This window comes from Melopsittacus undulatus, chromosome 3 (genome assembly GCF_012275295.1).
Source record: "Melopsittacus undulatus isolate bMelUnd1 chromosome 3, bMelUnd1.mat.Z, whole genome shotgun sequence".
NCBI classification, from domain to species: Eukaryota; Metazoa; Chordata; class Aves; order Psittaciformes; family Psittaculidae; genus Melopsittacus; species Melopsittacus undulatus.
The window spans coordinates 117,744,529-117,769,193 of NC_047529.1; the positions used below are offsets into that span (position 1 = coordinate 117,744,529).

At 46.0% G+C, this 24,665-nt stretch overlaps 1 protein-coding gene across 2 annotated transcripts in view; it reads left to right on the plus strand.

Moving 5' to 3' along the window:
• EML4 (EMAP like 4) overlaps nt 1-24,665 on the plus strand; it is a 107,874-nt gene that overhangs the window by 30,371 nt on the left and 52,838 nt on the right. The window contains exon 1 of one of the 2 annotated variants that reach the window (XM_034060395.1): nt 11,853-11,983. The exons of the other annotated variant lie outside the window; for it this stretch is intronic. Coding sequence (XP_033916286.1) covers nt 11,944-11,983 — 40 coding nt within the window. The 5' untranslated portion in view covers nt 11,853-11,943. Of the gene's footprint in view, nt 1-11,852; nt 11,984-24,665 lie in introns of those variants that run through there. 2 annotated transcript variants of the gene reach the window in all.

Consider the following 24,665-nt stretch of genomic DNA (forward strand, 5'->3'; position numbering starts at 1 on the left):
AGTTGCAATTTTAGGATATGAGAAGGCTTAGGAATGGGAAGAGGTATAAAATGTCTGACTACACCAGTGATTGACTCCAGTGCCTCTAATAGCAGAGGGAAAGCATTAGCGTCTTGTGATGCCTGGCAGGGTTTGATTACAGCTGCAAGAACCAGTTATGATTTATGTTGTGTAGGTTTTAATGAGGAGGAAGAGGAAGTGGGGCACATCCTGCCTAACGACTGCTTGTGATGCTCTATGATTTGTATTGCAGCGTGTGCAGTGGTACTGTTAAGGTGAGGATGAAAACGTTCTGTATTGTCAGCTGCTGAGATTTCTGCCTCGATGTCTGTGCTAGCAGACAGTTCCAGGCTTGATTCTTCTCTGTAGACCTCTGTAGTCAATGAGCCTCAGGCATCTTGCTGCTGCTGCTCAATAGGAGAGTAAGTTCAGTGTTAATGCCAGTGCACCCAGGGAAGGATGCTGAGCAGGTCAAAAAGGATGGGGTGAGACAAGGTCTTTTTAGAGCTCTCCAGGGGTGTCATGTAGTGACTTGTACCAGCAAAAGGATCTTAACACTTTTGAACCCCAAACCAACTCATTTATAAACACCATTTTGTTTTCTCACTTAACACAGTACTTCCTTCCTCTCCTTACTCATCACTGAGCAGATGGAGCACCCGTTACAACTTGGCTGCATTTTGGTAGTAAGTACTCTACTTAAAGTTCTAGGTTTGTCCTTTACAATCTGCTCTGAGGGGCCAGGTAGGCTCTGTAGGTCCCATATCCATGCATGCACACATAGGTATGCAATGTGGACTTGCTGTTTTAAACTGTATTTGGTGTTACATTGCTCCAGAGCTGTGGTGGTTTAAGACTGTACTGGGCACAGCACATTGCTCACTGTTGGTCAGTGGGGGTGCCTGTAACAGCAATGGGGGCAGACAATACATTCTGTTTCTTAAACAGTATGTGTTAAATACACATACATATGCAGTGTTCTTAAAACAGCCACATTCCAAAGGCCACTTCATTTGTCTTCTATGTAGGTGGGATATTGTTTGCTCCTATCATTAAGGGACCTGCTTGACCCCATAAGCAGGTTATGTTTAAGAAGACTGCATGTTGAGATTTAGGGATTATTAGAGCCAAGTCCCACTCTGTCAAGAAAGGGCATCTTTAGGCTGTATCAAATCCTACTTGAATGGGGAACGCTGTTAATTGCTACTTGTAGGTTTCAGTTTTGTCAGGGTCCTTTTGGGGAATGGAATCAAGTGTAAGTCATAAATCTCTTTGCCTGCCCTCATGATGCTCAGAGGAGTCTTGAGTGTGTATGTTGGTGAGGGATCCTGCACTAAGGGTGTATGTTTCTAGGCAGAAATAGTCCTAAGAGAAACAAATTGAGAAGTTAAAAATCCACCCTTTCATAATACACTTGAGCACCTCTTTCAGCATAACAGGAGCCTTTGGGCAGTTCCTGTCATCAACAACTGATGCTTTAAACAGGCAAGAAAAGCAAAAACAGGCTAAAAGGAAATACTTAAAGGTAATTCAAGTACTTTGGCCCTCACTGCCAGCTTCCCCTATACGCAGTTTCCTGGTTGGTGCTTAGTGTCAAACGTGCCCGTTTCACATCTCTGTTCCCAGAGCTATGGAGTTACCACTTTTGTGCGTATTGGCAAAGAAGAGCAAACTGGTACAGCACTGTGATTCCCTGAAGGAATGTGGAAATGGATCCTTGGTGCAGTGCTGCTGGGGGTTGTGGTGTCTCCTGCCCTCTCCTGCTCCTAGGAGATCATCATTGCTGTGGAGAGGCTGGGGCTGGTGTGGCTCACATCTCTCAGAGCTGGAAGTAGCTCTTGTATTTGCTAGGAATGCATTGCAGGCAGGGATTTGCCTTGGGAAAGGCCTTGTTCAGTGCTGTGTTTGGGAAACAAAGCACTGGCTGAAGCAGGGAAATCCATCGCATCATTAGGAGAGAGCCTGGGAGGGTTTGTGGGGTGATCTGTGTTCATGTGGCTTGTGTTCCGGTGTTTAATGGGTGTAGCTGGAATGCTGTTGTCCTGATGCCCCTCTGAGTTGTTGGATATGGCTAATAAGCTCCTGCTTTGCTAGATTTTCCAGTGGATTGGAAATGCGACTGTTTCCTTAACAAATGACTTTGTTTTCATTGTGATATACTTACTGCTTAGTTTTCATGATCTGCCAAGGAATTATACATTGAAACGGGCCCAAATGCCAGTGTGCATCTAGAAGAATGAATAGAAGCAAAAAATACCCAGTCTTGTCTGGCTGAAATGGAGAATCAGCAGTGCCAAATTCCTCGTGTGTGGATGTGTTGTCAGTGTGTAGCCCCTCCTAACTGTGGTGGGAATAGTACTGCAATGTCAGCAATGCCAAGAGCAGGGAATGTGGTTGGATTTTAGGAATTGTGTTAAGAAAGGCAAACTCCTTATTTTTCCTTGTCAGTTGCATGTCTTGAAATTCCTTTGGGAATGTGCCTTGTACAAAGCCTTTGACACTGTCCTGTGTGACACTCCTGTCTCTAAACTGGACAGGCATGGATGTGATGCTCATTGGATGAGGAACTGGCTGAGTGGTTGCACTCCAAGAGTCATGGTCAATGGCTCAATAACCAAGTGGAGATGAGTGGCAGGATCAGCACCCATTGGAACAATCAGTGTGACCCATGGAAATCAAAGGCTTTATTCACTTCTGCTGTGAATGTTCAAGTAAGAGAAGGGAGCATTGCCAAGGGCTCTGTGTCCAGGGACTGAACTCCAGCTGTCCTCCTGGGGCAGGCTTTGTGCAGCTCCTGGTCCAGGGTTTCTACAGCATCCTCAGTGCTGTTGCTGTTGGTGTGACTGTTGTGGATGCTTCACAAGTTTGAGGGGGTTTAAGGCCACTCTTGCTGAGGATAGAGGGTTTCTGTGGGTATCAGTGGCCCTCAAGGCTGCAGGAGGAAAAACCATGAAAATCAGGTGTGCAGCATGAAGGGGAGATACCTGGTCTATTAATGCATTGCCCCCCTCTGTCATTCAGTGTTCTGAGGATGGACTTGTACATCAGATCCGCTTCATGAACTGTGAAAGCTCAGACATGGCAGATACCTGTCATACAACATCTGCCTTAAACAAACATGGAATCTGAACTGACACTGCTTATAGCAAGCTGCTGTCTCACTAACCCATCCTGCTGTCTTCCTCCTGCATCCCTTTTGTGTGTTGTGAAGCCAGCAGATGGCTCTGAGTATATTAGTGCTCTGGGTAGGGTAGTGCACTGTCTGCTTAGGTTAGATTGTAAAGAAACCCAAAGCAGTGGAACATCTGGAAAAAGGAATGGATTGAATAATGCATGCCCTGATTGGGGAGTTAGTTTATACTGTCCCATACCATGAGTGGTGGTATCTGCAACAGTACCAGGGCAGCAACCTAGAGGGGAAAAGATGATTTTCTATTATTAACTGCAAAGAGTTATTTTTCAGGCTTCAGTTATACCACCTTGCTTTTAAGATAGAGCTAAAACATAAATGACAAATCAGTGCTGCTTTCTCTCTAAGGAGAATGTCTATGGTAGTAATTCGTGTTCCAGATTTTAATAGTAATTAACTGGTGTGGACTGATTATCAGGTTTGCAGCCTCCTGGGAGGCAAAACTGTACTTAACATAGCACTGTATAATACTGACTCATAGTCCATAGACTTACTTTTAACCAACAGTAGTGAAATTCATCTGGTGGAGAAGCCAGTCAGTGATAACTGTGCTGATCCTACTTCATGGGGTGTTCTAAAGCAGTTGCTTTGATGGCCTTCTGTTTTGTTTTGTCATCTTTATAAATGTATTAAAAACACAAGGATGAAAATCAAAGCACTTCAATGATTTGCAAAAGCAATTCTGATTTTATCTGATGGTGCAGTAACATGACTAAGCCATTCCTTTTACAAAGGTATCCCCGATAATCTTTTGGAACTCGGTGCCACGAAAGGAGGAATGATGGTATCGTGTATTTACTGTAGCCCAAGTTGTCCAAATGCTGTTTATGTATAGTTCTATTAGAGTGCTGGTTTTCAGAGTAGTTTTGTACCTGCATGGCTGCCTTGTTTTAATAGCTTGTCAGAACTGCCATGTTATGTTAAATGGTATCAGTGTAAAGGGCACAGTAGCCCTGAGGTGAGTCCCAGTTCCCTTTGCTGGGGTTCCTCACTGATTCTTAGCCTCACCTCACTTGGGAGTGTGTTCAGAGCTGTGTCCCCTTCCACCCAGCACCACAGCTGCCCAGCATCTCCTCCTGCTAAACCTGGGCAGCAGGATCCAACAGTTCCTTACCAAACCAAATCTTCCAACAGGGAATTGAGCTTGAACTGCTCATTCGCTAATGGTCTAAACCAGACTCCTCACTCAAGATGCTCATGCCAAGTACAGGCTATTTCCACTCTAATCCCTGTTACTGAAGAGTGGCACCTTGAAAGCAATTACCTACAAGTGTTTTATGGTGTGTTTTCAGGGATGGCTGACTCATTCCCACAGCCTGGCTCCATCCTGTCTGCAGGAAAGAAAAGCCACTGTGCTCTCCCCATGGGCATCAAGGTTCTCCACACCACATATGCTTACATGTGGTACAGACAGCCCAAGATGTCCCTGCTCATGGGACTGGATGAGCTTTGCAGGTCCCTTGCAATCCAAAGCATTCTGTGCTTCTGTGATTGTTTTCCTTCTGCAGACCATGTTGGTCACACACTGATGTGTGAAGCTTGTGCTTGGTGGTCTTGGATGCAGCCCATCTCTTGTCTGGCTCTTGGGGTGGGAGGTCAGGATCAAGCTGCAAATGCAGCTTTGCTGGTTTGTTCCTTCCAGTGCATGTGCTGCCTAAGGAGAGCAGTTGACTTGTAAATGGGAAAAGGAAGGAGACTGCAAATCAGCAGTGTTCTCTCCTGTTGGTTTTAATGCCATAGACCTGATTTTATCACTGGAGACAGAGCTGCAAGATGCTTCCTCCAAATTGTTGCTTAATTTAATCCCCTCCTCTGTACGACTTCCCACTCCCCCAGTGCTGCACATATCCTCCATGGATTTGGAAGATGCTGCAGGAACAAACAGATCTCTGGTTGCAGGTATGCTTTCAAACCTGTAATTTGCCTTAATGGCAGGCGAGGCTGACCACAAAGCAGATAAGATCAGCTGCCAGAGTACCCATCAAATGTGTTACTCATTAAATCACATAATCCTCCTTTGGTGAAACAAAATGAGTGATTTGATCTCTTTTAAGAGACTAGCAAAGAAAAACACTGAGGTCTAAATCCTCTGTTAAGAAAAGCTTGCAAGCTATGAAGTACACTGCGGTCCACAACTGCTCTCTCTTGACTTTGAAAGGGGCTTTGAAAGCTGTCTCCTTGTGATCCACCTTACAGTGATGCACCCTTGTCCAGAAGGTGTTGTATGACAAGGAAGAAAGGGCACAGCAGCTATTTTGAGGGTAACTATTGAGGTAGGAATGTGTTTGGTGTTAAAATGTGAATATCCCAGGGATTCAAGGGCAGGAAAGCTGCCCACAAGACTTGCAACAATTCCTCATTTCCCAATGGCTGTAGTGTAATTTTACACTTTATTTTCATATGGGGTGGCAGAATATTGAGCAGTTTGGCAAAAGAGCGAAAAATAGAGATTTTGATGGGATGGTGACACTTTAAATTGCTTCAAATCTGTTACCTTACAAACTGACTGCATCCTCAAACTATGCCCAGGGAAAATGGGTGCTGGAGGGGCTGGAACTGGGTGGGCTTTAAGGTCCCTTCCAACCCAAACCAGTCTGGGATCCTATGAAAACCCTGTGGTGGAGTTGTCTTGATGGTGACAGTTTGCCTGTAAGCAGCTGCTGTAATGTGGAGCCTGCTGAGCATGGATTGGGGATGCCCTCTTCTGTTAAGAAGAATACAGATGCTGCCATAGTCTGTGTTTGAAGGAAAGCTGCAAGGATGGGCTGGAAATAAGTGTTCATTCCTGTAGTTTATTTCCTATGAAAATACATCCATTGATTATTCCTCATCCCAAGGCCTCAGGAGCTTAGAGCAGTCAGTGGTGGTGTCCCTTCTGCAAGGGAAGAAGTAGCCTCTAGGTGTAGAGGTATTTTATTCACTTAGATCATGGACTTTCATCCTTCTCAAAGAAGAGATGGGTAAATTTCACTCTAGGCTTGATTTACTCCCTGTTGAAGCTGTGACTTCAGTATGTTACTGATTGTTCTCTTGCTCTTACTACTTAAAGATGACAGGGTAGATCTGGAGTTACAGAAGCATCTTGTGGTGAAGTCAGGACATAGTGAGCTTGATTCATCCCCTGCCCTAACCATCCCCAGCTCCTCGGGCTGGGGGTTTTGCAGTGCATGAAAATACCTCTTTAGGTAATAGGATACCATCAAATTCCTGCAGCTTCTGACCTTTAGTAGGTCTGGGAAGCTTTGGTAAGCTGGATTCTTGGGAAATATGACTGTTTCTTAAAGCCCCCAAGGACCTTCTTCATTTTCCTTGTTGTAAGGTGGTTTTCCACCATAGCACCATGTGTCCTTGGTGACACCACAGCCGTTTAAGCTGCCAGTTCAGTTGGACTCTACTGCTGCACACCAGTGTTTCCTGCCTCTCTTCCTCCAAGCAGCTATTCTGTTCTTGGCTGTGACCTTTAGCTTCATAACAAGATTGGATGAGCCAGAGGAAGGAGGTATTTTCCTGACCTATGGAATGATTTTCATCCTGGTAATATCAACAGACATTTCTGTAGGTGAAAGTTGCCCTTGGTATTGCCATGTGAAAGAGATACCAGTTAAAAGGGTAGGTTGCTTGTTGTCTCTTGCTGTCCTTTGGTTTTAATCCAAAGAGGCTGACAAACATGTCAGGTGTGCCAGTTGTTTGTAGCGTTACTGTTCCTACAGGAAAATGAATTGGAAATCAATACTTACTTTTGGATCAATAAATGTTATTCAGGCTTCTGAGTAAGTGTGACTTCTATTGTGGCAGATTGCATTTGTTGACATACTTGAAAGGTCTCTTGGCCTTTGCATGTGAGCCAAGCTTGCTCCTCCTGCTGTCAATTCTGTATCAAACATGTCATGGAAATAGTGGTGCCTTCTTCTCCCCATTTTGTGTGCACCAAGTTTTCAAGCAAAGCTGAAATAGGATGTTGAGAACACTACAGAAAACCAGAAGTAAGCAGGAGTCTCCATGTTTGTCTTTGAAAGAAAATAGCTATGTATATGTGTGATGTTCTTACAACAGCATAGCTCATCAGCCCTGCCAGAGCATTTCACAATACTTCAATCCTATAGTTGTAAATAAGCCACAATGTTTATTATGGTGACCCATTTTACCGAGGGTACAGAATCTGCATCAGCTCAGCTTAAAGGGTGACAAGGGTATTAAACGGCCTCTCTACAGTAGATTCCTTATAAACCACTTTGTTTAGAAGTCTGCCATCAGAAGGGTAATTAATTTAGGGCCTGTACAGCTGTTATATCTAATGTCACAACTGTGTCGCTATAAATGATCTTTTGATAAGGTCAAACCCTCAAGTGTTGTCAGAGCTTAAGGTCTGACACCTACATCACATTAGTGTGCACTAGGTAATATTAAACCAGAGGTACTGTGTTTATGCTGTGTGGTCACGAATGGAGATGATCACACCATCCCTCAGGTGGGGCAGCTATCTCAATACGAGTACATCCTCCATATTAATGCATCCTCGATACAAATACGTCCTCAATACAAATACATCTGTAATGTGGAGCAAACCTGAGTGTTTGAAGCTGTGCAGGTTCTTGAACAGAGACAGAACTGTGGTTCTCTCCAGAAACACTGCACCTAACAGGGATGCTGCTGTTCAGGCTCTGCCTTTTCTCAGGGACAAAGCTGCATGTTTTCATGGGCCACCATGTAGGGGTGTACACGGTCTGGACTTGTGGTTTACAAGTGCAGCTGTTTCACAACCACTCTCCGTCATCCATGGGCAGAGCTGCTGGTGATGGGCATGGTTCCCACCACTCTTCCCAAAGGGTGCTGCAACACTGCTCATTGTGCCATATGCCATACGACTGGCCTGGTGAGTTTGCCTGTTCTGGTGTGAAGGGTTAGTTTTCATGCTGTTCAGTCTCCCAGTGTGCTTCCCTGTGCAGCCCTGTGAGTTGTGCCAGCGGCAGGAGCAGGATGAGGATGGGAAGGATGCAGGAGAAGGGCAGGGATGCTTATTTTAGCAGTAGCTCTGCCGTATGCCAACTGTAAGTGACCTTAATCATAGCCAAAGGTCCCGTCTTCCGTCACTCCTGGTATTAATGCTCCAGAGAATGGGACTTTAATAGGTTTTATTGCAGTGCCAGCAGCTGGAGTGAAGATGAGTGAGCAGAGGCTGCTGCATCCTGCAGTTAATGGGAGCTCTGGATCCCTTGGGGCTCTCCTTGTCTCCATAGCTTACTAACCTCTGTCCACCTCACAAGTGGGAACAGGCCTGATGCAATGAGCGTCCTTCACCAAAGTGTGTGTTTCTGTTTGATCTGGTGAGATTGGTTGTACTGGTTTGGTGATTGCAGGGAAAACATGACTTTAAAAACACTGTTGATATCAGGGAGAATTTGGGTTTGGCTTTTTTCCCCACCAAGGAAAAAGGAATATAAGGGTTAAAGTCCTTAGAAACTGGGTAACATCAAAAGAAATGGTTGTAACATCAAAAGAAATGGTTGTTATTCTCTCTTTTCCATGGGGTATGGATAAGCCTTGGAGCACAGACGCATGTGACTGCTGAAAGGTGATCCTGTTTGGCCATGAGGTTAATTGCTGACTGACACAGGGCTGCAGTTTCTCTTCAGGAAAAGCCAAGTAATTGAAGGATTGTTTGTCAGTGGAAATACAATTAGTTTTATAGGGATGAAGAGACAAAATCAACTAGTGCTGCCCTCTTGCAGTGCAGCAGCAAGACAGTCGGTAAACTAGCTTCAGTCCTTCCCATTGCTCAGGCACAGTTATAGTTAGGGGCTTCTTGAAGGAAAGGCAGAGAGGAGTTTCCAGTGATGCTTTGGAGAGAAGATAAGAATGGGATTGCCTCATGCAGCAGGGCTTGGATCGACAGGCTCCTAAGTTTGGAGGAGATGAATAGACCCTTGTTTAATGAAAGCCCATTTCCCGAGTGCATGTAACTGCAGGGATTTTCGTAGCAGCTGCATCACTTGCCAAGGAAACTCAATGCATCATCTTGCTCTCTGGTATTTCATTACTAAAGGTGTCCTGGGGATATGGTATCTGCTTTGTTGGGGGCACATTGGCTTTGGTGAGGGCACCCCCAGTTTCCTTAGCCAGCTCTGGGTCACTGGAACCACCCTAACTTGGGACATGGTGTTGGGGACCCCCTTGCTCCTCTTCATATGGAAGTGATGACTCCAACGAGTTAATGCTGTTACTGTTTGCTCCCACCTCTGAAGAGAAGGTGGGTTGAAGTGGGTTTTGGTGCATGGAAACCTGAGGTGTGTCTAAGATGATTCCTTCCCTAGCTTCATAATGGGGCTGCTGTTGTGGTCTTTGACATGTTCACTGTTCTTATCAGGTGTCTTGATGCTCCTAAGTATCCATATGCTGGGGACACACAAACAAGGGATGAATACATACCTGGGCAATATGCAGAGCTCTGTCTCTGATCTTTAACTGGCTTTATTACGTTAGATTGAAGAGGGTTGTTTTTCTGATGGTGTAACAGTGTACTTTGTACTGCTAATATTCCAAGAGGCTTGTCTTTTTTCTAAGCAAAGGTAACTTGCCTGTGTCTTGTGTGTTTTATTTTGGTCTGAGCCGTATTTTAAGTACTTGTTTCATCATTTGTGCCTATCTGAAATGCATAACAAGAGTATCTCATCATCCCCACGCTATTCATGTTAAGGGGATGAGGAGCCTGAGATGGTGTTTAAGGTTAGAGGTAGATAGCTGTTGAAGATGGGAAGATTGCTTAGAAGGATGGGTATGGGCCAGAGCTGGAAGAGTGGCAAATTCTGATGAGGAGTTCAGGCTTTCAATGAGAGATTTAAAGGCAGATCCATGAAGTTTGATGCAAGTCTTTAGCCCAGCAAGGAACAGGACTGAGACCAGTTCTGCTGGTTTTGGGATGAGCTGTGTACAGTGGGCTTCCTGAAGTCTTACTTCAGATGTAAGAGCATCATTATGAAGGTGCTCTGACATTTGCTTTGGTTCCTTCTGCCTCCCCTGCATGTTCTTTATTCAGCAGGCATTAAGCTGTGTTTAAAATTCTGCTATAATGCAGCCTTATTCTGTTTTTCAATGCTGAGGTAATCCATGATAGCTAAAAATTGGGGTCATAGCTACCTGAGAATATCAGTATTTCATAGCCTTTTAAGGAGATCCTAACTCTTTAAATGCAAAATGTTTTACTTACTGTGAAAATGAGACATCCTAAAAACATTCATTAGTTTGAGCTGCTTTGGATGCTGCTTTGCCAGTTTTATTTAATCTCTCATTGTTTAGACCACTTAAGACTGCAAATCCAGCCTCTTTCTACTCTCTGTGCTGGTCTTTACCAGATCATACAATGTCTGTCTGGCCTCAGGGAGTATTTTTGCCAATATCTTTCAAGGCTTCATGGTTGTATTAGGGAGGATGTTGAGTCTAAAGGGATACCAGGATGTATGTCTGTGTGCCCAGCCCACCCAAGGTCAGACTCAGTGTTTCAGCTTGCAGTCAAGAGTGTTTAATCTGACAACATGATGCAAGTAGAGACTGGGAGAAGCTGGGAGCATGGGTTCTTGGTCAATCCCAATGCCATGGCTGTGTGTTGAGGTGTATGGCTTCATTAGGCCCCTTTCCTTAATAGTGTGACCTTCTCTTTTACCCTTCATTATCCTCCACCATTCAGTTTCTTAGCCCCTTCCTTCTCTTGATGATGGTTGTTGTGTGGCTGCAGACCTGTGTTCGCCTGACTCCCTTTCTCTTCCTTCCCTTAAATCACCGCAGAGCTCTTTCCTCCAGTGTGTGCTGGAAAAAGACAATACTGAAATGATGTAGATTGATAATCCTGGGGAAAAGACGCAAACCCCATCGCATGTTCTCCTAACTCCATATGTTGTTATGGACCAGCTCATGAACCATTTGTGACACTGGAAAAAGGCCTGCCCCTCCTTGGTTTTTGAATGAGCACATGGGCTTCCCCTGTGCTCCTTTCTCTTATTATCTCACTGTTGTCTGGGAATCAAAACCTTGGTTCAGAGTTATTTAATACACTTGCAAAGCTTGAAAATCATGAGCTATGTGAAGTATGCCAGAGAGGAGAGGCAAACTCTGTGCAGTACATACTCACAAATAGTTTTGTTTTGACATTTATCTTGCTGTAGTCGTCCTGCCAATTGGCTTCAGGCACGGCTACCAAAAGAATGAACACATGTTGCATTCATTAGTTCTCATCTGGCTGCGCTTCATCTTGCGAGACAGACGAAATCACGGCCACATTAAATGGATTGTAACGCATTTGTAACAGGAGTTGCCTTCTGCTGAATAGGACGCCAGCTTTGCGAAGCTGCCGCTTTTAAGCCGCGGTGCTTTGCTCCGGTTTAACATAATGGATGTGAGTATATTGCCAGTGATGTCATTGCTTTTTCGTCTCGGAAGATGTCAGATGAAAAACATTCGGATATAACGCTAAACAAACACCCTCCGCCTTCCTCTCCCCTCCTCCCCCGTGTGAACGGCTCATGTCGCGTTCCTTTGCTTAGAACCGTGTTGTTTCGGGGACACACGCGTGCTCGGGGGCACTCATGCTTTGCCTGCAGTGCAAACCCCCTTTCCCTTAGCGGTGCCTGGCTCCTCCCTGCCGGAGCTCGGCCCCATCCCGCCCCTTCGGGCCGCTCTCTGCTGTCGGGGCTGCGGGGACCGGTGCTTTGCGGTGCCCCCCGCGGCATGCGGGCCGGGCCGGCTCGGGGCCGGGGAGAGGGATGGAGGACGGGCTGTCCGCCGCGCTCAGCTGCTGCACCGGTAACGTACCGACGGCCGCCGTTCCGGGAGGGGCAGGAGGGGACCGGGTGCTGGGAATACCGCGGTCGGGACTGATGGGAGTGGGGATATCGGCTCTGCGCCCTTGCTTCTAGCGGCAAGGTGCGCTGGGGAAGGCTGGGGCGGCTCGACCCGCTCTCAGCAGTGCCCTAACGTTAACCGGGGTTTAGATGTCTGTGGTAGCGGTGATGGGGGGATAACGGCGAAGTTAACGCAGGGAAGGCTCCTGCCGTAAGCAAAGAGACCCTTGGGCAGGCGCTGCTCCTGCCTGTCCCGTCCTTCATCCCGACCTCCCGTTGTAGTTTTAGCAAGGAAAAGCAGGAGGAAGGCGCTGCAGGACGTGCGGGCTGCATGCGGCCTCGGGCAGGAGGCAGCAAAGCCGCGTTCATAACTGTTGCTGCAGCTACGCTTTTGTGTGTGTGGAACACGCGTTTGCCCCTCAGGACTAAGCTGGTTTGTTCGCCCCGCTTGATTTTTACCAGTGCTGTGGGAAGAATGAAATACTTAACACACGTTTCCTTCCTTTAAACGGCTGCTATCAAATCCGTGTAAATCACATCATTAATCGCAGCGTTCTAACGGTATCAGCCAGAAGTGTATGAGTTAAAGCTGCAGAAGACCCATTAAACAAATACCCCCCCACCAATGAATGGCATCAGAGGTTAAATGTGGTCTTGTTCTGGTGTCCGGTGGAGGAGCGTGTTGCGGAGGAAGGAAGCAAACCTCGCCGAGCGGCTCGTCTTTGTTTGCTGGGTCATGGCGTGCAGTTTTGATATGAATACAGCATCTTGCATAGGAAACTCTTACTTCTGGCCTGGAACAGGAAAGTGTGTTTGAAAAGACGGTGCAAAAGAAAAAGGAGGGTATTTAATGCCTGGGTTTCTGTGTGTATTTGCTGTCGGAAAGGAATGACCTTGCGACAGTGTACTACTTTCTTAAAGCAAGCAATGCACTGCGCTTTATCTGCTTCAGAATTCGAAGCATTCGCTTTAGAATCCGAGATGTTGCAACCCTGGGGAAGAGGTGGGGGGGGGGGGGGGTTGGAAACTGTAAAACAGAGTCCTGCATGCAGCCTTTGGAGGGGTTTTTAAGGTAGAAAAGGAAGGTGAACGCTTGGCTTTCTTTTAATCCAGAACCCCAAAGAACAGCCGTGTCTATGGCTGTAGCTTGTGGCTTTGTTACTCGTGAGGAGAGGTTTGTGTCAAGACGCTTCTGTTGGCACTGAACCACAGCAAGAGTTTCTGTGATTGTAAAAGAATGTAGTAGTGTCTCAGGCTTGAGCTGGAGGCACATCTCGAGTTTCAGCAGTGAGTGGGGCATGATGGCTTTCACTTGGGGAAGCAGAAGGTGGATGAAATCCATGCTTTCCCCATGCACATGTTCTTCTTCGATTTATTTTCCCTGCATCTTAGAAAAGAAGTTTTACCATAACCTTACAATAAAAGAGTATCTCTCACTATTATAAGAGTATTTATTATTATTGGAAGAGTATCTCTCATTAAAGTGCATTTCCAACTAAAAGCAAATGTGGCTTTGGATATTCTTAGCAGTGTATTGCTAAGAATTCTGCTGATTTAAGTCGGTATTCTACTGATTGAAAACTTGATTCCTACTTGTATCTCTAAGCCTAATGTACCTTTATATAAAACTCTGAGGAACCTGTTGGCTGGTAAATTAACTTCAAGTGGTAACAAGCTGGTGTGCTGGAGAATCAACAAGTGCTTTGTTCCTATGAGATCTCGAACCTCATCCTAACCCTAACCCCCAATTGATTTTGGGGGGAGTGGGAGGGCATACATGTTCCTCCTTGCTGTATTGGAAGGAGATGAAGGCTTTGTACTCACAGTTGGGTATTTCATGTGAGGCTTTGTACCCTACAGTGATACACCTTCCTATAGGAACTTCTCTACCTTACCTTGTGATTTGTTTTGTGCACAGGTATACATGCAGGTGTCCATATGTCCTATTGCTCATTTCTTGCCAAAGCAAAGAATAAATCCTCAGTTTAGTATGGAGAACTAGCCCTCCCTTTTGACGTGTGGGGTATCAGTGCTGATGAGCAGCTTAACCACGGTTTGAGAGGAGCTTGCTGGGTGTCAATAGGGATAACTGATAATTTCCTACTTGTATTTAATCAGTAAAGTAATAAAGCGAAGGCAAGGGATTATCTCATAATGTGTTCTTCAGGAAGAGCTTATTGCCTTCTTATAGCCTTGCACTGCCCCAGCTGCAGTGTTTGTGTTGATGCAGTGAAGCCTTTTGAAATGAGACGAGTTTTGGTGTAATTGCTTTGAAAGCTTTTGAGCTGCTGGCCTTGCAGGCACTGCCAGTGATGATAAACATAGATCTGGGTGTCCTAATGCTTCTGAAGAAACCTCATTCTAAAAGCAGTGTGAAAAAGCCCCTATCACCTGGGATATTACAATAATCGGGGTTCCTTGCTGTAGGCTTCAGGGGATTTGACTGTGTAGGAGTCAGTGGTGTCAGAGCCGGTTTTAAAGCTGCTTTAGAGGACTTGTTCTGAGTAGTTGTTAAGAAATCAACCACATTATCATTCCCATCTCCCACATGTGTCAGCCTCGGAGCAAGCTCCTCCCTTCAGCTGATAGGTTTTATGAGGGAGGGGAGAATTCCCACCCACCTGCTTATAAACCTATACTGGGAGGGAATTCCACCTGGCAAGACAAGACCAGCAAGGGCTTTTGATGTTCCACGTGTGTCTGAATGTTTGTAACTGAAGGGCTTAAATGCCTGGAAATGAGGTTTTCTGAATGTAGGGACAGATGGGGTAATATTAGTTTCCTTTTGTGTGCTTTGTTGCTCATAGTGTACATGGCAGAAGGAAATGGTGACAGCCACTGCTCTTTACTGGCATCGCTTTCCACATCTTCAGCTAGGATCCTTGTCTTATACCTAACGGTGAAATCCCATCTCCTTAAAGTCTGTGAAAGTACCATTACTGCTGGTTTTGCACCCAGAAGACTACCAGCACTTGCAGGATAATGTATACTTGTTGTCAAGTTCTGCTTCCTTACCAGATTAGCATAATTACTTACCACCAGAGTTAAACGCAGCTTTGATGGGGTGGTTGTATTGAGTAACTCAAAGCACAGGTGGACTAAGTAGTGTTTATACTTGCTTTGTGAGTTAGCTGCATCTGTGCTTAATGCAGTGAGCTGTGAGCTAGATGGGTTAGCTGTTGCCAGGCTTCATTGGGTGGAATTGAATGTATGTCTTTGCTGAGAAACAGAGCAAGAAGTCTTTGGTAAATATCATACTTTGGTAAATAGCTGGGGTACCTAAGGTTTTCAGTAGTGTTTCTCCTGCTGTGCCTGGCCAGGGCTCTGCCTCGCTGCTCACAGTTCTAGGAACAGGTATTACTCATCAGAAGGGGGTTGAGAAGATAATGACTTGTGCAGGGCAATGCTTATCAGTTTCCTAGCAGTTGCAGTAAGTAATTGCAAGGTAGAGTAACCACAAGGCACAGCTGAAGCTGCTGAATGTCAAAGTTAATGAAATACCAAAGGTCTGGTTGGTGCAGCAGACTTGGCATTAAAGGTCAGCTAAAAAGGGTCAGGCCGCACGTGCTTTCTAAGCACTGAGACTTGCTCTCAAATTCTGAGTAATGCTCAGATTAAGAAACCTAAGAAAGTGTCTTTATGAACCCAGAGCAGAAGTTGCAGAGAAACACAGGAAAACCACTGGGTAGCCCCTGCCCTGTGAGCTGCGAAGGACAGGGAATGACCAGACAAGGATGGTCGCTAGTCACAGTTGTTTATTGGGCATTGAGAAGATGCTCTGATACAGCCATAAAGACCAGGTGGAATTTAGGTGCTATGTCTTCTGCCTTTGCTCTTCTCTCCCAGCACCTTTCTTGTTTTTCAGATGCTCTTAAGTTGCACAAAATTGCTTGGGTTTGCCCTTGTTTGTCTGTGATGCTCAGAAGCATTTAAAACCATGAGGATACCCACAGTCATACCTTGGGATGAATGAGAAGCCAATTGAATTGGTCCTTCAGGTTTTCACCTGCTGCTGCTGTCACTTTTACTCAGTTGCTCAATGGCTTAAGTGTCTCAATGGTTTGAGCAAGAAAGGGGCTTGGGGAATTGCTTTTCTTAGATGATAAAGGGCAAAACTCAGAGCTGAAAGTGGCTTGTGCTGATGGTGTGTGATTTCTACATCAGGGTTCCAGTGACATCCATGGTCCTGGGGGCTATTGGGCATCAGTTTGGCAAAGCTGTGCTCCTGGTCCTGCTCCCTGTGCACTGGAACAGTGAGGCTGCTGGGGCAGGATCTTTCCTCCTGTGTGTTGATGCTGGGAGGTGTGAAACATTTGTCAGAGGTGGACAGGCTGCACCACTCATGCGTGAGCACGGTTTGCTATGTGAGCTGCAGGGCGCAGGGGATGCTCACACTGAGATAGAGTGTGGACTTGCACTTGAGATGCAAGGAGCTAAGGGGAGGTGGAAACTTAGATCATGTTGGCACACTAGGTCAGGAAATGTGGATTAGTAGGTTAAACAACCTGGCAATGAGTCTTGAGTAAGCGTGCATTTGAGTAGCTACTGCGTGGAAGCTGTGATGTTGTTAACTCCCTCTTGGGCTCACTCCCTGGTAGGTTATGTGTCTGTACCCCAGGTCACCCAGAGAACATGTGCATCCTAACTCAGGTTTCATTCTTTCCTGCTAACACTGGAAATAACGTAAGGTAATCAGAAAGTGGCTGGAAGAGGCAGAAAATACATGAACCAGTTTTGTTCTTATTGATGTATTTTGTTGTACTGGTGGTGGGTTCTTCTCATGCATGACGGATCCTGTTACTTTGGCTGGCAGAAGTCCAGGGATGCTCCTGGATGGTTCTTTAATAGGTAGGAATAGCTCCATTAGTAATGCTAATACTTAATAAGTGTATGTGGAATTAATCAGTCTTAAAACATAAGCATTAAAGGAATAAACTGGATAATCTGCAGCATACAATGATAGCTGCTTCACAGTATCTAGCCTATTTTTTTGGCTTTAGATTGTTTCCCCCCCAGATACCGAAGTTACAGAAATCTCTAGGATTTTAAATGAGAGAACTGAATTTAAACAACAGTATACAGCTTTTCCAAGTTTATTTGCTACTTCTTGAGTTTGAAGTATATTAGTATGAAATGATAAGCTTGTTTTCCATGGATACAGGCAGGCTTTATCTAGCATTGCTGTTCCTGATGTGCTCGGAGAAGCTGGAAGTGATACACCCAATGTACTGCAGAGGTGGCTGTGCGAGGGGCAGGTTGGGTGGCAATGCAGAGGCTGGGTTGGTTGCGTTGGTGCTGGTGGGCATGGGTAGCAAAACATTCCTGCTTTGTGGATTAGCCTAGATAAAGATGAGACCTAAATCCTTCCTTTTCAGTGGAGCTTTCCATTGGAGGCATGTCAGTGTCAGGATTAACAATGCAAATGATCATTGGAACTGGCTTCATCTGTAATGTGTTCAGTTCTGTGGAAGCAGCCTGACTGCAGCTGTTCACAGTACATGTGTAGTCACACGCAGGAGCCTGCTGTGGTGTTCAGGAGTTCTGCATGAATTAAACCAGTTTAATTTCATATAGCATTGGTAAAAACTTCCTGTAGATTGTGTCCTCGCTAAGGGGAATGTGGCAACGCATGGGGGTAGTTTGCAGTCTGAGTGTGTGTGTTTGTAGGATCATTAAGGTTTATACCTGGTACACACACAGCAAGTCGCAGGATCTTCTGCAGTCAGGCAGCAGCAGGAAAGGTGTGAGCAGTGCCTTCCACCTACACCTTGTTTAGAGATGGGAACTCCAAGGTGCTGCTGGGGCTGTTTAATTGCCAACAGAAGAAGCCCAAAGGAGCTTAACTAAAGAGCTAGTCATTTTGGTAATGGTATTTATGCTTGGTTCCCCTTTCGGAGGGTGGCTGTTGACTTACACCCGCACAGACGCTTCTGTGTGCTGTCTGGTCTGAACGGTGTTTCCTATGACACAGATACTCTCTCCATTTCCCAGTACTTGCTGCTGTGTAGTAACTGAAGTGGAGATGATGAGTAATGTGCAGTGAGCAGTTGCAGATAACCACCTGTGGCTGTGTGGGAGTCAGCAGCTTGTGCTTTATCCTGAATATGAAGCTGATAACTTAGCTGCATCTGTACTATTGGCTTGTACAGAGAGGTTTTAGTTCTCTTGTAAGTAAAAACCTTTAGTACTAAAGCTGCAAGCGGTTGGGGAGGCATCCTTGTGGAGGTAAGAAAAGGTGGATTTTGACTGCTGCTTTTGGAAGTGTTGTGTTGGCTCTGGCTCCTGATCAGAGAGATTTAATCTCATCATTCCCAAGAAACAGTGGATTTTATCAAGTACCAAAAGCAAACCCTGTGTCTGTTGTCACCTGCATGGTCCAGGAGAGGTTTAATATCCCCTGTTGCACTAGTGAGTGCAGCATCTCGGTGCAGAGCTGGCATAAGGGGTGCCTGCTGCAGGAGATGCTGCTGGGATGGAGTGCGATGGGCATCCATCCTGGTCCTGATGTGGCAGTGGTCACAGGAGCAATCTTAACCCTGCAGTTAATGCCCCCTTCAGAAGGCTTCTCTCCTGGTAGAGCTTATTGTCATCCTTAGCTTTTGGATAAGAGCTCAAGGGAAGACAGCAACTTTTCAAGGTCACTTTAGCTTGTTGGAGAAAAAGTGGCATTTTAGTGAGTGGGCTGTGGTGTGGGGAGGTAATAAAGCATTGGCCACATAGGGCTGTGAATAAGTGGAAGGAATTCCTATACCTGTAATACCAGGAAGCTAAGATAAGGCAGTGGAGTTGTTTAGTCTCTTTCCAAACAGATTTAACTTTATTGGGAATCACTGTGTCCTATGGCTTGGAGAGATAAGAGCTCAAATACACCAGCTCTGGTGCCTGCTCTGTGTAAGCATGTTTCTGCTGAGCACAACCACCCAACAGACACTGCTCTGCTCCCAAGGAACAAGGGATGGGACAAGAGGAACCGGCCTCAAGCTGCACCAGGGCAGGTTCAGATGGAGCTGAGGAACAATTCCTGCCCCACAGGGTGCTCAGGCATTGGAACATGGTCTCAGTGCCATGGGGCAGTGGTGGCCTTGGCAGGGCTGGGAATGATGCTGCAGAGGACAGGCTCAAGCAGGTTCTGTTGAGCATGAAGGAGGATGAAGATGAGTGCGAGCAGTGTGCACTGTGCTCTGTGTTTGATAACAGTATCAGGAAGCGAATCTCTTTAATGTGGCAGTACACTGCTACAGCTATTTTTATATGTATGCCCATTATTTCAATAGGAGACTATTCTTGCTGAGTAAACATAATGTTAAGTCTGCAAGATAACATCCTCTTGCCTGTTAAACATGAGCAGCCACTGCCAACTGCACGACCTGTGGACAAAACCACATTCCTTTGGGAAAGGAAATGAATGAAATAGGCCAGGACTGTCTCTTTCCTGCCTTGATGGAGTTGTGTTTCCTGGCGTTTCTGATGGATTGGCTTAGAATAGCACAGAGTGACATCAAAGAAACCCAGTTTGCACAGTGGTATCTTTGATGTTACAAATTAGGTGCTTACGGGGCCTAGGAGAAGGCAGAAAAAGCAGCACAATGAAGCAGTCAGTCCAACAGATTGCAGAGATGTTCCAACACTTGGATTACAGCGATAATGTCTGACTTGACTGGTAGATAACAGCAGCTGGAGATTGTTCATTTGTGTTTCAGGGTCTGAGAGCAGTGAAATTAGCAAGTAAACATCTTGTGGTACAAGATAAACTGCATCCATGAAAGAGGAAGGGATGTTGCTTTGCCTCGTTTATTTCTTAGTGAGTTTCAGTGCTTTTCTGTCCTGCTGCTGAAATGCCAGCCTAGAATTGATAGGACGATGGCAAGCTGAAAGGGCAGCAACAGCTTTCCCCCGGGGCAAGCCCGCACTGGTGACCAGTACAGTTTGTTGCCCAAACCAGTACTAAATATTTAAGATGCTGGAAGGTTTCTGTAGGTTTTAGGTTTGATTTGTGTTGCTGATCCTGAATTCCAGTGTTGTGCAGCAGAGGTGATCCGCTGCTCTGGTGGCAATTGGACTTTTCCCCCTCTGTTGTTTTGCAAACTTGGATTTGATTTGCTTGTTAATGGAAAAACTGATTGGAAAGGTAGCTTGGGAAAGCAGAGGTAATACCTGTGTGGAGTTGGGCATACATTCTAAGGGGAAGCACAGTGCCTCCATCACCGACAAGAGCAGCTGGGACATTGTTGGCCCCAGGGAGAGATGAGCAGTCTGAGCTTACTGAGAGTACTCTTCTCCTGTATTGTTTCTTGCTGTCCCCCCTTGCCCATTATTTACAGGCCTTCACACCAGCTCTCTCGCTGCTGGAGGGTACCTATACCTGTGTGTGGAAATGAGATGGGAAACCAGTGTTCCACATGGTCCTGTTGTTCTCTGTGAGCTCGGCTTTTGCTGGCCTCGGTGATGTTTTGGGTAGTTCAGTCTGAATATGGTTGTCACTGTGTTGAACAGGTCTGTGACAGTCAGTGCTGCTGTCATTTGTACATTAGTGCAGTAATGACATATGGCTAAGGATAAGTGTTCCAGGTGGGAAGTCAAAGGCTGAACATAAAAGTCAGGATCAGGTGAATGCTTCGAGCCTGTATTTATTCTTCTGGATCATATAGGTATTAAAATTGCAGCCTTTACTTGATTATAGTCGTCCCTAACTCAGAACTTGGAGCAGGTTATCCTGCCTAAAAAGCACTTGTTGGGGGTTTTGAGTTGCTTTCAGTTTCCTTCCATGTCTCCCTGTATTATTTTTGTGCAAAGCTTTGAGTCTCGCTTTTGGAAGCAATGGGTGAATTGAAAGTGCTGCTTTGCTGCAGCTCTTACAGTAGTGCCTCAGTAGCCACACACCTTTCTGCTGTGTGTGATGGTGCTTGCGTTAACAGATGAAGAGTGAAGTTGAAGAGAGATTAAGATCAAAAGCATCAGCTCATTGAGTAATTGCCCAATTGAAAGCTTGGGATACGTGACTGTGACCATGCAGCACTGGACACATCTGGTGCGAGGAACCCATGGGAGCCCAGCGCTTCCCCATCCTGAGGTTTCAGGTTAGGCTGAACATGCAGGTTCTTCCATGTGGCCTTGGGAGCGCAGGAGAGCTGTGTCCTGCTCCTCGTGTCCTGCCCTGGAGCCCCAGGCAGCGGCTGGCTTTGCTTCTGTCCTGCAGAGCTGGAGCCATGGGTTACTCCATGGGGTGGCTGGGTGACATCTGCTCCTGGTGTTCTATCCTGTGTAGTTTCATGCTTGTCTGAGTTAGTAGTTTGTGACTTTGAAATCGGGATTTTATAATGGAAATAGTGTTAATGCTTCTATAGCACAACCTGAAATCCTTTGGACAAAAGAACTCCATTACATGTGTGCTAAAGTGTTCTTGTTCATGCACATGGAGCTTCCAGTAGAGCTATTCCTGGCAGTTGTTCCTTTGGTTGTGATGGGAACTTCCAGAGCTAGGTGTGAGAAACAGTCCTCTCTGACATGAAAACGGGTATTAAAAGGAGCTTGGGGTGGCTGAGATTGATGCTGAGGGAGTTATAGGGGAATGCCATGGAGGTGAATTCTGGCTGTGGGGTGTAGGGGTCACTTGTGTTTAGCAGAAACACCTTTCAAAGGGAAACGCTTGTCCTGCTGGTTGAAGGCCAAGCGTCGAAGAGTGTGGAGCTGTGGAATGCTGTCAGGAGCATCAAGAGCTAAGCAATGTTATGGGAAGAAATGTACTTGAAAACCACAAGGCTTTCTAAGTACTGGGTGGTGAAAATCCCATCAAAGGTCTTACTGTCAAGATACATCTTAATAGAGGTGGAGCTGATGGAAGGTATGTGGTTGGGAAAGGATACATGAGAGCATTAGTGTAATTATCTGCCTCTTCAGTAACTATATGGATGCCAATGTCGGATACGAGCAGTGTGTGTTAAGTGTTGTGTTTTCTCAGCCTAGCTATCCAGATGAGTATTGGCAAGTTTAGAATCTGATCTGTTTCTTCTTAAAGCATTCACCCTGTAAAGAGTACACTTACTGGAAACTTGGGCAAGCAGAGCACTTGTGTTGGTTGAGTGCAGCATGGGTTGGTTGCATCCAGGAAAGAAGCCTGTGTGCACATGTCTGTAGCATAAACAAATAGAGCTATGAATTCTTAGGGGTGAAGTAGATCCTCTTCTGTCGCACCAGCTGTTTGAAATGAGATGGCCTGAAAACTGTTCTTTATAATGGAATGGTGGGGTAGTGCCTTCACAGACCTGAGCTTGCTTCAGACAAACCCTAAAGCAGTCTGCAAATAGCAAAGAGCAGGCACAACTATGGCATTGCAGAACAGTCATGTGCTGTGGGAAAACCATCTCATGGATCATGTGCAGGCACAGTACTGCAGTTAGTGAGTGAATGCTGTGCTCAACCAGAAAGTCCTAAGGAAGCTTTGGCCAAAGTAGTTCCATGTTCTTGTTGTTCTTTTGAAATGCATTGCACTAATGCAGTGTTGTCAGGATTTAAAGTTAGACTTTGTGCCCCCTGGTTTTTAACTGAGGTTTGGGGGGTGTGATGAACTGTACAGACCTACACAGATCTGTATGGATCTCTGCCACATGGGCAGTTTACATGTATGCAAGTCCTGTGTGAATTCTTTATGGGGAATAATAAGCAATCTTTTTACAGGGTTTATGATTAAAATGCAGGGAAGCCGCTGGGATGATCCCTTTGGATGCTCAAGGCCCTGTGCATTAGACAGTGCTCTCTCATTTATGGTCTGGTTCTGCAGTAGGATCTGTGCTTGCTGTGGGCTTGTGTTCAGAATGGTTTGTGAGAGGCTAGTGCAGAGTTAATGCATCTTGTTTGGTGCAGTAGCTCCCAGGGGACTGAAATGGGATTGAACTACCACATGTTAAACAGTCTGAGCTGGACAAGGAAGGCAGTTTTGTCAATATGATGGTGCTGCTGCAGCATCAACCCTGAGCATAGTGGTGGGTGACAGCCTGTTCTCCCTGGAAACATAAAGCAAAGTCAGTGCCTTGCTTTTCATTCTGAATGGAAAAGCTGGGAGATGAGGGAAAGAGAACAAACAAGCAGCAAAGGCTGTCAGAGATACTTGGAGTAATTGAGAGTGTTAAAGGGGAGCCTTGCATTTACTGGAAGGGAGAACTTCCCACTCCACTTCCGTGCCACCAGGTCTACCTTCTGGGAGCATGTTAGAACTTTACACAATTAGTTAGGGGGTAAGGAGCTGTTTTGATCTTCCCCATTTGTGTTGTGGGGTTTAATTCCTGTTCCAATGTTCTTCCTGAAACTGAGATAATGTATGTTGGCCTTTGGAGGAGGTGAAGGCAGTACTGTGGGCCAAAGTGTGGAGTCTAATTTTGCTTACTGTACTATGTATTAGAGATATGGAACAGAGTTCCTGACCTTTGCACTTCTCATAAGCTTGTCTTTACTGAGTTGCAGAAAATGGGATTGTTCTTTCCCTTAATGTGGTAGGAAAAAAAGATTTGTCAGTTATCTCCCTGGAAATACAAGCACCAACCAGAGCCAGGTTATTGACTGCTCTTGAGAGTACTGAACAACCTGACTCCTCACTTGCAGCACTGTGTGCAGTGCTGGTGTCCTCAGCATAAGGACATGGAGCTGCTGGAGCCAGTCCAGAGGAAGCAACGAGGATGCTCAGAGGCTGCAGCACCTCCTGTATGAGACAGACTGAGAACATTGGGGCTGTTCAGCCTGGAGAAGAGAAGCTGTGTGGAGACCTCAGAGCAGCTTCCAGTGTCTGAAGGGGCTACAAGGATGCTGGAGAGGGACTCTTCATCAGGGACTGCAGCCATAGGACAAGGGGTGATGGGTTCAGACTGAACCAGGGCAAGTTCAGGTTAGATCTAAGGCAGAAGCTGTTCCCTGTGAGGGTGCTGAGGCGCTGGCACAGGGTGCCCAGAGAAGCTGTGGCTGCCCCATCCCTGGCAGTGCTCAAGGCCACACTCGTGGAGCACATGGATGGATCACAGTCCCAGTGACAAAGGGCTCTCGTGGGTCAGTTGTCTCCTGATGTTGTCAGCCCCATCTTTATACCAGTCCAAGTAATTTCTCTTGCTTTTCTGTAATAGAAAACTCCTGCCACTCTGGAGAAAACGAGCACCATGTGGATGCCTTTGCAGACAGGGGTTTAAAAATACCTGTGGTTTGTGTGGCTTTATTGGATCAAATGTGGGATTTTCCACCCTGTGGTTGAAATTTCCATCTGCTGGAGTTTGTAGGGTTTGTTTTTCTGAAATGCTGCTTATGTCTCACATGGAGCCCTTCAGTTTAGTTGGGACTGGGAGGAACTGAGTCAGAGATGGGATAATGGATGCTCTGGAGTTGGTGAGGGGCCCCAGAATAGATGGTTCAGTGTAAGAACTGCAGCCAGTTTCTAGTGAGTGATGAAAGGTGATCCTTCTCAAATGCTGTTGTGCTCACGTGCCTGCTTGGTGACGTGTGAGGGGTGATATGTGGGCTGGGAGGTCTGTTAAGTACCATCACAATGTATGGGATACCCCTGATGAGGCTCCTGGTGGAAGCCTAAGGGATGGGTAGAGCTGCTGCTTTGGTCAATCTGCTGGGAGCGGTTTGGGGAGTCCCACGCAACAGAATGCATCTGTTTA